This window comes from Leucoraja erinacea, chromosome 14, assembly GCF_028641065.1.
Source record: "Leucoraja erinacea ecotype New England chromosome 14, Leri_hhj_1, whole genome shotgun sequence".
Classification (NCBI taxonomy): domain Eukaryota; kingdom Metazoa; phylum Chordata; class Chondrichthyes; order Rajiformes; family Rajidae; genus Leucoraja; species Leucoraja erinaceus.
The window spans coordinates 7,037,821-7,053,016 of NC_073390.1; the positions used below are offsets into that span (position 1 = coordinate 7,037,821).

The 15,196-nt window shown below is 38.3% G+C and overlaps 1 protein-coding gene across 1 annotated transcript in view; it reads left to right on the forward strand.

Moving 5' to 3' along the window:
* LOC129703229 (fibrillin-3-like) overlaps positions 1–15,196 on the forward strand; it is a 214,382-nt gene that overhangs the window by 58,103 nt on the left and 141,083 nt on the right. The window contains exons 13-24 of the mRNA XM_055645508.1: positions 1,095–1,220; positions 2,459–2,584; positions 2,896–3,021; positions 3,566–3,691; positions 5,032–5,157; positions 8,807–8,932; positions 9,172–9,297; positions 10,069–10,194; positions 10,637–10,762; positions 11,048–11,173; positions 12,250–12,375; positions 13,113–13,238. Of these exons, the coding sequence (XP_055501483.1) occupies positions 1,095–1,220; positions 2,459–2,584; positions 2,896–3,021; positions 3,566–3,691; positions 5,032–5,157; positions 8,807–8,932; positions 9,172–9,297; positions 10,069–10,194; positions 10,637–10,762; positions 11,048–11,173; positions 12,250–12,375; positions 13,113–13,238 (1,512 nt within the window). The remainder of the gene's footprint in view (positions 1–1,094; positions 1,221–2,458; positions 2,585–2,895; positions 3,022–3,565; positions 3,692–5,031; positions 5,158–8,806; positions 8,933–9,171; positions 9,298–10,068; positions 10,195–10,636; positions 10,763–11,047; positions 11,174–12,249; positions 12,376–13,112; positions 13,239–15,196) is intronic.

Sequence of the window (15,196 nt, forward strand, 5' to 3'; positions counted from 1 at the left end):
TCACCGTCCACCGGGCCTGCGGCTGGAGCCTCCAAAGTCGGGTCGCAGCTGCGCGCCACCACAGCTCTCTACACTTGGAAGCCAGCCAGCTCCACGATGGCGAGTTCGCAGGCTCCGCGACTGAAGCCTCCAGGTCATTCCGGTTGGAGGCTACTCCACAGTGCTAGGACCCAATGACAACGGAGACCCAACAGGGAAAAGGTCGGGTCCCCCGTACAGGGAAGATATTTAAAAGTTTACCTCCCCCCCTAAATATACACAGCTAAAATCAATATATAAACTACAACCAAACTATACACTCAACAGTACAAACATTTTTTAAAAAAGACAGACGGACTATAGAGGCCGCTGCCGTGAGGCAACTCATTTTTTGCTTGATCCAGATATGCTGTCTGTCCTGATGAGTAACTCCAGCATTTAGTGTCTATCTTTGATGTTACCAGCAACTGCATTTTCTTCCCACGCAGGTAGATGCTAGTGTTGTTCCTCCAATGTGGCAAACCTCTGCGGATTATACACTTCACTGGGAAGGCTGGCATCCAGTGACTGGCCACTGACTTCTCTGAGCTGCCAAAATTATGCCACAAAATGAACCATGGTGTGATTGGAAATTATGGGTCTCAATTGTTTTTTGTTACATGTCCTAAATATTACACTGCTTAGAAACATAGAAAATAGGTGCAGCTGTTGGCCATTCGGCCCTTCGAGCATGCACCGCTATTGTTGGGATAGTCTTGTGTTTTGGCTCCCCCCATTCCCAGGCGCAGTATATTGAGCATTGAGACTCTTTACTTTGAGATGCCTCGCATGGCTGGGGCTGTGTGGCTCGTCCAGTTCCAATATGATCATGGCTGATCATCCAACTCAGTATCCTGTACCTGCCTTCTCTCCATACCCCCTGATCCCTTTAGCCACAAGGGCCACATCTAACTCCCTCTTAAATATAGCCAATGAACTGCTTGAAGCAATGCTCTGCTTCTGTCAGCATTAGAAGACCGCCTGCATTGTTTTTATTGGATACGTCTGCCTAGCTTGAAGATCTATTAGCAAATGTCAACAATTTACAGCAGGAGTAACTGGGCTTTTTTCTTTAGACATCGATGATTGTGCAACAAACACCTCAGACTGTCAACAAATCTGCATTAACACTATTGGAAGCTTTGTGTGCAGTTGTGATCCAGGCTTCAGTATCAACATGACCAATTCTTCCCTATGTGATGGTAGGATTTTTTTAATACAAATTACTTTACTGATGTGTAAAAGGGATAGTAGCTCTCTGTGTGTTTTCACCCTGGTGCAGCTGTCAGCTTGTATGGAAACTTGAACTTTTCCCAAACATAATTAGTAAAGGCTGGAATTCGGAGATTGTCCCTTGCCATTTGTGAGCTGCTAAAATCGTGCCACCGAATTAATTATGGTGTTGATCAGTAATTACAATGCAAAATCATAAATTACAATTAATTCCCTTTATATACATGGGCACCATGTCATAGGAATTATGGTATTAAGCTGGATAGGGTTCAGAGAAGATTTACGAGGATGTTGCCAGGATGAGAACGTCTGAGCTATAGGGGATGGTTGTGTAGGCTAGGACTCTTTTCCTTGCAGTCCAGGTGGATGAGGGGTGATCATATAGAGGTGTATAAGATCATGAGAGGAAAAAATCCGATGGATGCACAGAGTTTCTTGCCCAAAGTAGATTGGTCGAGGACCAGCAGACATGTTTAAGGTCAAGGGGAAAAGAATTAACAGGAATCTGAGGGGTAACTTTTTCACAAAATTATTGGTGAGTGTGTGGAACAAGTTGCCAGAGGGCGTAGTTGAAGCAGGGGCTATCCCAACATTTATGAAGCAGTTGGACATGTACATGGATTGGACAAGTCTGGAGGGATATGGACCAAATGTGGGCAGGTGGAACTAGTGTAGCTGGGACATGTTGGCCGATGTGGACAATTTGAGCTGAAGGCCCGGTTTCCACACTGTATCATTATAACTCCATATTACAGTGAATGGTTCACCATAATATAGATTTCTTTGATGTTTCATACAAATTTGATCTAACGCATTGAAAACTCTAAGCATCATTTTCAAAATTGATCGATTGCTCATTTCTGTTTTGTTACAAAACCATAGTCAAGCCAGGCTTAGAAATCAGTCTCTAGAGGTTAATTTGATAGATATTATACCTCATTTAAAACCATTATGACAAAATGTCATTGATATGCACCAGGAGTTGTCTCATAGTCGCAGCTTCAAACATCAAGGAAAACGACTGTTTGGCCCATCAGGTTCATGTCTACCAAGTTGCCCCATCTAAGGTAGTCAGATGCAGCATATTTGGTCCATTTTTCTCAAAACCATTCTGATAGGTTTACTTAGGCACTTGTCTTTCGGTTTGAAGTCATTGTACCTGCCTCAAAATATTAATCTGAATGAGTAACTGAACTTATTTCTCCAGATATCGATGAATGTGTAACCAACATCTCAAACTGTCAACAAAACTGCACCAACACAATCGGAAGCTTCCTGTGCAGTTGTTACCCAGGCTTCAGCATTATCATGACCAATTCTTTGCTTTGTGCTGGTATGATAGTTTAAAGCACATATTTTCTCAGAGTTGGGTAATAATATGTAACAGCGGCATTTTGCGATACACTGTAAAACGTTCCTGAATTATCAACTAAAAAAATTAATAATAATTTAATTTCATTTACTGTGAGACTTCAGGGAATGGGTACATTTCCTACAGTAGGATGTTAATAATAGGGATAATTATTTCATTTGTTGGATTGCCTATCCTCTTTTGCGTCTCATGATTACAAGTTATATAGTTTTATTTGGCAAAGACAAAAGTCTTCCAAGTGCTTGACATGACATTTATTCTTTTTCCTCCAGGCATTGATGATTGTGGAACCAACACCTCGATCTGTCAACAAATCTGCAACAACACAATCGAAAGCTCCGTGTGCAGTTGTGACCCAGCTTTCAGCACCAACGTGACCAACTTTTCCATTTGTTATGGTAGGAATTTTCAAATACAAAGTTTCTCTCATTTGGAAAAAAGGACGTGACAAGCAGGACATGCCACAGAAGGTAGAAATTAGTAGGAATGGGTGACAAATCGGTTCAAGACTTCTGAAAAATGGCTTGACCAGAAATCTCACTCATTCCTTCTCTCCTGATATGCTGTCTGTCCTGATGAGTAACTCCAGCATTTTGTATCTATCTTTGGTGTTACTAGCATATGCAGTTTGTTCCCACACAGGTCGATGTTAGTGTTATTCCTCCAATGCAGCAACCTCTACTGATTATACAGCTTCACTGGAAAGGCTGAAATCCAGTGACTGGCCCCTGACTTATTTGAGCTGCCAAAAGTGTGCCACAAAATGAACCATGGTGTGATTGGAAATGATGTGTCTCAATTGTTTATTTTTTTTTAAATGGCCTAAATATTACACTGCTTGAAGCAATGCACTGCTGGTGTATGTGACAATAATTGTCCTTTGTCCTTTGTCCTTTAAATGTCAACAATTTACAGCAGGAGCAACTGTGCTTATTTCTTTAGATATCGATGAATGTGCAACAAACACCTCAAACTGTCAACAAATCTGCATTAACACTATAGGAAGCTTTGTGTGCAGTTGTGATCCAGGCTTCAGCATCAACATGACTAATTTTTCCCTATGTGATGGTAGGAATTTTTTAATACAAATTACTTTACAGATGTGTAAAAGGGATAGTAGCTCTCTGTGTGTTTTCACCCTATTGCAGCTGTCGGCTTGTTTTGAACTTTTCCCAAACATCAATGGTGAGATGTAAAGGCTGGAATTCAGCGATTGGCCCTTGCCATTTGTGAGCTGCCAAAACGTGCCACCGAATGAGTTATGATGTTGCTCAGCAATTACAAGGCAAAATCATAAATTAAAAAAATTAACTTTATATACATGGGCACCATGTCATAGGGATTATGGTATTAAGCTGGAAAGGGTACAGAGAAGATTTACGAGGATGTTGCCAGGACGAGAAAGTCTGGGCTATAGGGACCGGTTGAGTAGGCTGGGACTCTTTTCCTTGCAGTGCAGGTGGATGAGGGGAGATCATATAGAGGTGTATAAGATCATCAGAGGAAAAGATTGGGTAGATGCTCAGAGTTTCTTGCCCAGAGTGGGTTAGTCGAGGACCAGAGGACATGTTTAAGGTGAAGGGGAAAAGATTTAATAAGAATCTGAGGGGTAACTTTTTCACACAATTGTTGGTGGGTGTGTGGAACAAGTTGCCAGAGGGAGTAGTTGAGGCAGGGACTATCCCAACATTTAATAAGCAGTTGGACAGGTACATGGATAGGACGGGATTGGAGGGATATGGACCAAACACGGGCAGGTGGATCCAGTGTAGCTGGGACATGTTGGCCGTTGTGGACAAGTTGAGCCAAAGACCCAGTTTCCACACTGCATCACTCTGTGACTCCATATTACAGTGCATGGCTCACCATCATCTAGATTTCTTTGTTATTTCATGCAAATTTGATCTTACGCATTGAAAACTCGAAGCATAATTTTCAGAATTGATTGCTGATTTCTGACTGAGTAACTGAGCTTATTTCTCTAGACATTGATGAATGTGTAACCAACATCTCAAACTGTCAACAAAACTGCACCAACACAATCGGAAACTTCCTGTGCAGTTGTTACCCAGGCTTCAGCATTAACACTTCGCTTTGTTATTTTGAGTGCATATTTTTCTCAGAATTGACGTATATTATTTACCAGTGGCAGTTCTTACTAAAGTATAAAAACGTTACTGACTTAACAATGTAATAATGAATAAGAGAGTATATTATTGGAATGACTGTGAGTCTTCACTGCATGAGTACTTAATCTGCAGAAGGAAGTGTAAATGTAGAGATAAGTTATTTCAGTTGTAGGTCTAGTATCCTCTGTTGCATCTCATGATTACAAGTTGTGGAGTTTTTCTTAGCAAAGACAAAAGTCTTGCAAGTGCTTGACACGTCATTTATTTTTTTCCCTCCAGACATTGATGAATGTGGAACCAACACCTCAAACTGTCAACATATCTGCAACAACACAATCGGAAGTTTTGTGTGCAGTTGTGATCCAGGCTTCAGCACCAATGTTACCAATACTTCCCTTTGTGATGGTAGGAATCTTTTAATACAAAATTCTTTACAGATGGACCAAAGCGATAGTAGTCACCTGTATGTTTTCACCCTGGTGCAGCTGTCAGCTTGCATAATTTCCCAAACACAAATGGTGAGATGTAAAGGCTGGTATCGAGCAATTGTCCCTTGCCATTTGTGAGCTGCCAAAACCACGCTACCGAATCAGTCATGGTGTAAAAATCATATTTTTTTAAAACCTAGCCTTTATATTACAGTGTTCGATCATAAAAATTGAGAGATCTGTAGCATTTTCAAAATCAATTGATTACTCTTGTAAATGTTAACAGAAAGCCAAACACCTGCCAGGCATAAATGCCAGCCTGCATAGTTTACTTTGAAAATTCTGGACCTCATTTAAAAACATAGTGGCAAATGTCATTGATTTGCGCCAGGACTTGACTCATAGTCACTGCATCAAAAAGCATGGAGAATTATTGTTTTGTCCATCATGCTTATTTCTACCAAGATGCCTCATCTAAGGCAATCACATTTAGCCACATTTGATCTATATGCCTCAAAACCATCCCAATAAATGTACCAAGGGAAATGTCTTTAAATTTGTTGTTATTTTACTTGCCTGAACTACAGTCTATGGTGCATCCATACCTCAGGACTCTGGTTATTCTGGGGGCATTTATATTATAGACTTCCTTGGTAGTTCCCCTCTGCGATTGTCCTTGAAAAAAAACCACATAAATGTGACATATTGTGATTAAAAAAAAAGTATATCAAATAAATGTACTGTGTCTGATTTTCCGACACAGTAGTGAGTGGCCCACTTGTCTGTGGTATACGACATCGATATCGCTTCCGGCGTAGATGTTATGACGTTAGCCCCGCTGCCTTTATTACCCAAAACCTAGGGGGTTGGTACCGTTTCCAAATCAGTTCTATTTCACCCAATTGCAGTATAAATATATATATGTTTCATACCGACTTATCAAATCTAATCATGTTTTCAGTTACATATATTCCTCACTCTTTATCTCTTAACTATTTATAATTGGTTTTAGTATTGTTAAAAGTGAGCTGTTCGCTGAAAGGGTTAACCAGAGTCAGGCTCCTGGAATTGTGCCAGGTGCCTGAGTCTCCTCCCCTCCCCACTCGAGCTGCGGAACATATGTAATTACAGTGTTGTCTGTGTTATAACACATTTTTATCAGTTTCAATTGCTGTTTCTATATTAGTTTTGTTAATTATTAATTATTATTAATTCTCTATATTTTGTAAAACTATGTAAGCCATGTGATGTTTTTCGCTCTCTCTCAGCTCAGCAGATCGTCATTCTCATGTTATCAGTCTTTCCTCGTTAGAGCACAGAGTGTCCTTGAGTTAGATTCCACAATGTTCAAGGGAAGATTATAATGTCTAGACACGTCTCGTGGAAAATCTGTTGCGTATAATAATTTTTAAAGATTGGTGTTATTCACTTTTTTCACTTTTCTTCTAATATTCTCGTTGGGGGAATAAGCAAATTAATTTGTTCATGACGTCTTGGTGATCAATCTTCTTTTAGGCTTGTTCTCCTTGAGATCCTGATTTAAATCTGGGTAGTCGATGTGCTACTTCAATTACAGGTGCCTCAGGTAGATTGAGTACATGTTTGATTAGATTGGCAGTGAACTCACAAGCATTGTCCCCCTCAGCTCCCTCTTTCACTCCACGTATTCGTATATTTTGACGTCTTGAGCGAGCTTCTAGGTCAACACATTTATCAGATATTTTTGTAAATTGGCTCTTGAGGCTGTCTAATTCTAACTTCATCGCCTGCATATCTTCGGTCATCTCTTCCACAACAGTTTCCAAATCTTTCACTGCAGTTACATTTGCGGAAATAGTTTCATGCACGGCCTCAAACATCTTTGTGGTCTCTTCTGCCACCTTATTAATTTTCCCCGTTAGTTCTTCTTGCACATCATCAACTTTTTTTTGCAGAGCACCAATGCCCGCAAGTATTTTTTCAATACCAGCAATCAAATTTAAATTTCCAGCTTTCAAATCATTTTTCAAATCTCTTACCGAGTTCTTTAATTCCTCCATTTCGGTTTTCTCCTTTGTGGTCAACTCGGTCTTAGATCGTGTAGCCATTCCAGAATCCACTCCAGAGGTCAGTTTTGCAGTTTCTTGATGTTCCCGAGTCTTCAGCAGTTGTTTTGTAACTTTCCTCTGTGGGCTCCGACCCGGAGATGTGTTTTTCATTTAAAATGACTTTCCCTCCGTTAAATTCACGGCGCTTACTGATGACGTCATCAGCACCGCGACATGAGACTCCGGTAAGTCTTTAAAATCGGTCCCGACCTCCAGACCCGATTTTAACGCGAAAAATCGCGATTTTTTTTCAGCGGAGCTAGAATATTTGCGACTGCTAGCAGAGCATGCCGCCACCGGAAGTCTCGAAACTGGAAAATTATTATCATTTCAACAATTACAACTAAAATACTATTTGAGAAATAATCATTATTTTAAATATTTTCAAATGGGTGACTATTTGAAAAAATATACACAAGAATATCATAACTTGTCTCCAGACTTATTGGACGAAGCAATGAAAACAAAGGCCGATCAGCTAAATTAATATCATACTTGTATAACATCATCATAAATATAGAAATACCATCATCCAATGGTATTAGAAGAGACTGGGAACAAGAACTAGCTATAAAAATGTCGAAAGAGGTGGGATAAACATTTGCTATATGTGCATAAATGCTCGATTAACGTAAGACATACTCTAATTCAATTTAAAACCTTACATAGACTATATTACTCAAACTAAAATAAGTAAACTTTCTCCTAATGTCTCCACTATCTGTGATAAATGTCTATCCCAAGAAGCAAATATAGCGCATTCCTTTGTTTTCTGTATAAAAATCCAAAAACTTTGGAATGAAATTTTTGAAATTTTCACAAAAATATTTAAAATAAAATTGATACCGAGTGCAGATTTGATTATTTTTGGAATAATGGAAGGCAACCTTGAACTAACCGCATTCCAAAATAACCTATTTAATTACGGTTTAATAATGGGAAAAAACCCTATACTTAAATTCTGGAAAAACGCCCCAACACCAACAATATGTGGATTTCAAATATGTACCAAACGTTACACCTGGAAGATATGAGATTCCTTCTAGCAGGCAAACCAGACCACTTCCAAAAGATTTGGTCTTCATTTGTCGACTTACTACAAGTATAAGGTTCAACAAAACTCTGAAAAGAAATGGTTTCAGTACCTGGTGAGGGGGGAGGAAAAATACGAAGGTAGGATATCCCTTTCAGCTCTTTTTTCTACATTTTTTTCTAACTCTTCGTGTCTAAGGAGCTTTTTTTGATCACTTTTTCACACACTCACTATCCTATCTTACTTTCTTTACTTTTCTTCTTTTTAAAGTTTAAAATATGAAGTGGTACAAGAAATGTATTATGTCATTTTTGGCTTATATTATTGTAATGTACACTACTTCTAATAAATAAAATTATAAAATAAATAAATAAATAAATACATGATTTCAGTTGTAGGATTGCGTATTTTCTTTTGAACCTTATGATTGCAAGTGGTAGAGTTTTACGTGGCAGAGACTAAAGTTTTGCAAGTGTTTGACATGCCATTTATCTTGTTTCCTCCAGACATCGATGAATGTGCAACCAACACCTCGAACTGTCAACAAATCTGCACCAACTCAATCGGAAACTTTGTGTGTAGTTGTGACCCAGGCTTCAGCATCAATATGACCAACTCTTCGCTTTGTGATGGTAGGATATTTTCACACAGTTTCTAGGAGTTGTGGAATAATATTTATAAGTGACATTTCTTGCTGCACTGTAAAACTTTGTTGGCCTAATATTTAGCTTTTGCTCTTATTGAATGAAAAAAGATATAATTCCCTATGGGCAGAGTATTCGCATGATGTATACTTTACCTGTAGTAGGTGTTGAAAGTTGTATGTTGAATGTTGCAATGTTTGACATGTCCTTCATTCTATTTCCTCCAGACATTGATGAATGTGGAACCAACAGCTCGAACTGTCAACAAATCTGCAACAACACAATTGGAAGCTTCATGTGTAGTTGTGACCCAGGCTTCAGCACCAATGTGATCAACTCTAACATTTGTGATGGTAGGAATTTTAAAATACAATGTTTCTCACAATGGGGGAAAAAAGATGTGTGCCATGTTAATATTAAATGAAAAAGTGTATCATTTCGTTCCCTATGAGTCCATGCTACAGAGCTTATTTTTCTAGCAGGAGAAATATTAAAACATGGGTAAAAGAGAAATATTTAAAGAAAGCAAATCTTCAACAATTTCTTAACGCTCTTTGCTCTCTAGCCATGCCTTCACCTCCCCAGGTACTTTCCCTTCTCCCTTATCTCCAACCTAGGACATAAAGGTACTTCTAGGTGAGACAGAGATTCACCTGCACTTCGTCCAACCATGTATATTGTATTTGGTGGTCTCAATGTGATCTTCTGTACATTGGTGAGGCCAGATGTAAACAAGGTGTCTTCTTTGCTAATTTTTTTACCGCAGATTTATAAAAATTGATGTCAATTGTCATATCTTACGGAAATCAAAATTCCACTAGTTTCCTCTCCCCCCTACCTCCCTCCCTGTATTCTGTGAAATATAAATATTAAACCTATATTTTTCCAATTGTTTTGCCTATTTCAACAACGGGGATATACACTAGCAGAACCGTTGATTCTCTTGACAAAGATTGGATCACATTGAAATACTTATGTTTTCTCACGACAAAGGAAGAAGGGTAGCTCTATATATTGTATATGATGACAGCCTTCAATCTACTGGTGTTCAGAATGTGACAGCATACAATTGGCAAACACAATTGCAATACAGGAGTTTGAAACATTCCCTGGTTTTCTTCCAGACATCAATGAGTGTGTAACCGGCACCTCAAGCTGTCAACAAAACTGCACCAACACAATCGGAAGCTTCCTGTGCAGTTGTAGCCCAGGCTTCAGAATCAATTTGACCAACCCTTCACTTTGTGATGGTAGGTGTTTTCGCACACATAGTTTGTCAGATTTAAATAAAAATATTTAATGTGATAGTGTAACTGCCCTGTAAAATCTAGGTGAGACAGAGATATTTAATATGACCAATGTGACCAACTCTTCCCTTTGTGATGGTAGGATGTTTTAAAACAGATTTCACAAGTACAATTTATTGTTGCTTTTCAGGCTGCCCAGTCCATCTTAGATTCATCAAAAGGCATGTAAATATAAAGACTCTGATCTCAATGATATATGAAGGCAAAGGCAGAATACTCACATCGCAATAAGTTGAAAGCAATATTTATTAGATGGTCGTGCACATTGTATAGCGACATCCTGCGGACTATTCTAGTTCAGAATATTAAGTGACAACTTTTACTTCAGCATCCTCCCCAAATAACATGCACATTTTTGACATTTCGGTCACTTGTTTTCCTCCAGATATTGAAGAATGTAAAACCAACACCTCAAACTGTGAACAAGTCTGCATCAACACAAACGGAAGCTTCATGTGCAGTTGTGACCCAGGTTTCAGCACCAATGTGATCAACTCTTCACTCTGCGATGGTAGGAAGATTCAAAAGCTTTGTTTCTCACAGATTGTGAACGATATTCAATATGGCTGTTGGGCCACGTAGATTTGACGCACTGTAAAATAAATTATAATAGTCACCTTTACAATGTGATATAAAGTTTCAAAGCATCAAAACAATACATTTAATAGAAACCACTTTGGTAATATAAACACATACTATTGTCTATAGTTAATCACAATATTAAGAGTGAGAAACTCACTTGGCAAACTAAATGTTACATGAATTATCGATGTATCACAATCTGTTTTCCTTCTAGATATCAATGAATGTGGAACCAACATCTCATACTGCCAACAAATCTGCACCAACACAATCGGAAGCTTTGTGTGCAGTTGTATTCCGGGTTTCAGCACTAATTTGACCAACCCTTCGATTTGTGATGGTAGGTGCATATCCATGTGCCTATCCAAAATCCTCAGAAATGCCTCTATCATATCTGCATCTTTCACCCTCCCCGTGAGCACAATCCAGGCACTCACCAGCCTCACCAATGTAAACAAATGTACATCGTACATCTTCATCAATCTTGTCCTTTAAAGCAATGCCCTCTAGTCTTTGATTTTCCATCCAAAGAAAAAGGTTCTAACTGTATACTAACTATGCCTCTCATAACTTTACATTATTCTATCAGGTCTTTTTTCACCCTGCCAGAAATAACAATGCAATTCTACCCAACTCCTCCTGGAACTACTACCCACTAATCTGTATATCATTGTTGTAAACATCATCACTCCCCATTCGAATACCTCCACATTGTTCCTATACTCGGCCACACACAAGACTCCAAATGCAGCCTAACAAATGTCCTTCAATGCAACACCATAACTTTCTGAGCACATGTTCCCTGCTTTATCCATGATACTGTTACTCTCTTGTTTTTAATGTAGGCAATAGACAATGGACAAGAGGTGCAGGAGTAGGCCATACGGCCCTTTAATCTATTCAATGTGATGATGGCTGATCATCCACAATCGGTACCCAGTTCCTGCCTTCTCCCCGGAATAGATCTGAATGGTTTATAAATCAGAACCCATGTCCCCTGCACCAATTCCTGAGCCATGCATTCATCTGTCCTATCAGATCTGTGGATAGAAGGCAGGTCTATCCTGCATTCTCCCCATTTAGTTTAATCCCTTTGCCAGAAACCATTTGTGGTCCAATTTAGTCATTCTAAACACCTGCTTGAGTAATTTCCTCTTTTCTCTACATTCCTCAAAGGTCCTAGCTAATTCCATCCTCTTAATTTGGAAGCTACTACCCAGTATGTCCTGCTTTGTAATCCTGCCAAACTCTCTATATTCATTTTGCAAGACCTCATCCCTCTTCCTGCCTATGCCCTTTGTACAACACAACGTCCTGCAGACTAGTCTAGTTCAGAATATTAAGTGAGAATGATTACTTCAGCAAAGCCAAATAATGTGCAAATATTTCATATTTTGATCACTTGTTTTCCTCCAGATATCGATGAATGTGGAACCAACATCTCAAACTGTGAACAAGTCTGCACCAATACAAATGGAAGCTTTGTGTGCAGTTGTGACCCGGGTTTCAGTACCAATGTGACAAACTCTTCACACTGTGATGGTAGGAATATTTAATGTGGTTGTTGGTCATGTAGATTTGAAGGCCTGGTTAAACCAAATATATTCCCGACTGAAACTTCTCTAATCCATGTTCTCCAGAGATGCTGCCTGATGGAAGCTTTGTGTGCAGTTTTCCCAGCACTTTGTTTCTTTTTATGTAAAGCAGCATCTGCTGTCCTTCCGGAACAAAGTATATTATTTACCCTGATAATCTGGGGTCAGCAACACATCCACAATTTCTTAGTGTGAGTCTATGTTAACTGAATCATGAACATCCATCTTTCAATACTCCTTCCATTTCCCAAAGCCAATGTAAAGTTCAGTTTAGTTTGTTGTCACGTGTGTCGAGGTTCATTGAAAAGCTTTTGTTGCGTGCTAACCAATCACCAGAATGACAATACATGATTACAATTGATCTATTTACAATGTAGAAACATATGATAAGGAAATAATGTTCATTGCAAGGTAAAGCCAGTAAAGCCCAATCAAGGATAATCTGAGGGTCATCAAAGGGGTAGTTAATGGTTCACTGCTGCTCGCTGGTTGTGGTAGGTTGTAATTCATCAGATTTAAGGGATAATATTTAATTATAATTGGAGACTTATTAATGGTGATACAAAACAAATATTGTCACATTGTCTACAGTAAATCATGATATTAACAGAGAGAGAGAGTTTCAGTTGGTGACATTAAATTTAAGAGATGTGATTGAGGCTTCATTCACTGTTTTCCCTCTAGACATCAATGAATGTGCAACTAACACTTCAAACTGTCAACAAATCTGCAACAACTCAATCGGAAGCTTTGTGTGCAGTTGTGATTCGGGCTTCAGCAGCAATGCGATCAATTCTTCCCTTTGTGATGGTAAGATGTTTTAAAACAGATGGTTTCCAAGATTTTGCAAGTACTATTTATTGTTGCAATCCAGGCTGCCCTGTCCATCTTAGATTGTCAAACATAGATTTCAGTCATCTTAAGATACTGCAGATTTAGAAAAATTGTTAATTTTTCATACGTTAATTAAGTGAAATCAGTAGTTGAAACCTGTGCTTTTCAATATTTTGGCCATTTCCCCAATGGCGATGTGATCACAAAGGAATCCTTATGCCAACGTTCTATGTGGTAATGAGTGGCTCTCCTTGACCTGGTTATATTGATAAGACTAAAACCAATATTTTCCCATAAGACATCTCCATTTGTTGTGCTGTCACAATATGATGACAGTCTGCAATCTATTGCAAATCAGAAATTATGTGACATAGATACAGCTGGCAAAGCAAAATACAAAACACCTGTATCAGACGTCATTTGGAGACACTAGCAATTGTCGACGCTGATCAAGAGATCTGAACTGAAACTATGACTTCCCATTCTCTCCAGGAATGTAGACCCACCAGCGTGCTCCATCACTTTGTTATTTGACATGACTTCAACTTATTTTGATCCAGACATAGATGAATGTGGAACCAACATTTTAAACGTTCAACCATTTAATATGATTGTTACTATAGCCCTGTCAAATCTAGGTGGCCCCACAAATGTATTTGTATCATCCTAATATTGAATTATAATGGTTATCATTTCTTTCTCTGTGAATCTTTAATATTATCATATTTTATTGCAGTATCATAGAAATTTAGGTTAATTATTATTTGTTAGGGAAGTTCAATTCTGACAATTCACATTACTCTCTCCAATCAAAATATGGCCTGGTAAATATGAATACTCTTTTTTTTCTTCTTTTTTTAATTTTATTTTTATTAGAAGTACGGTAAGTTACAATACTACACGACACATGTCTTAATACATTTTTTGTACCGCTTCATTTTTTGAGCTTTAAGAAAAAGATAGAAGTAAAGAAAGTAAAGAAAGTGCGCAAGAGTCGTGAAGGTGCAGGAGAGTGTTGAGAAAAGAAAGCCCCTTAGAAAAGAAGTTAGAGAAGGAAGTAAAGAAAGAAAGTAGACCCTAGAAAAGAAGGATAAAGAAAGGAGAAACAATCGCTCTATTATAACATTAAACTCCGCAGAAAGGGGACTACCAACCAAGTCTGTTTTTGTTGTTTTTTGGGTTTTTTTACCCCCCGTTGCCAGATCCTGGCACCATTTATTTATTTATTTATTTGTTTTTCAGATTACTATTGCACCTTATGCTTGTAACAGTTCCAAAAACATAGACCCCGTCTTTTGGAAGTTTTCTGGTTTGCCTGCTAAGAGGAATCTCATCTCTTCCAGATGTAGTGTTTCTAACATATTTGATATCCACATTTTTATTGTTGGTGTAGGCGCATTTTTCCAGAATTTAAGTATGAGCTTTTTTCCCATTATTAGCCCGTAATTGAGTAAATTCTTCTGAAACACATTTATTTCAGGGTTACCTTCTGATATTCCAAAAATAATCCATTCTGGTTTTGGTACCAGTTTTATTTTAATTAATTTTGTAAAGATGTCAAATATTTCATTCCAGAATTTTTGTATCTTTGTACAAAAAGCAAAAGAATGCGCTATGGTAGCTTCTTGACACAGACATTTATCACAGATGGGTGAGACATTAGGGAAGAGTTTATTTATTTTAGTTTTTGAATAATATAGTCTATGTAATGTTTTGAGTTGGATGAGAGTATGTCGTACGTTGATCGAACATTTATGCACCTGCAGTAAGTGATTATCCCAGCTCTCTTTTGAAATTTTTATAGCTAATTCTTGTTCCCAGTCTCTTCTAATTCCATCAGTTGAGGGTATTTCTATGTTTAAGATGTTATGTAAATACGATATTAGATTAGCTGATTCTGCCTTTGCCTTCATTGCTTCATCCATTAAGTCTGT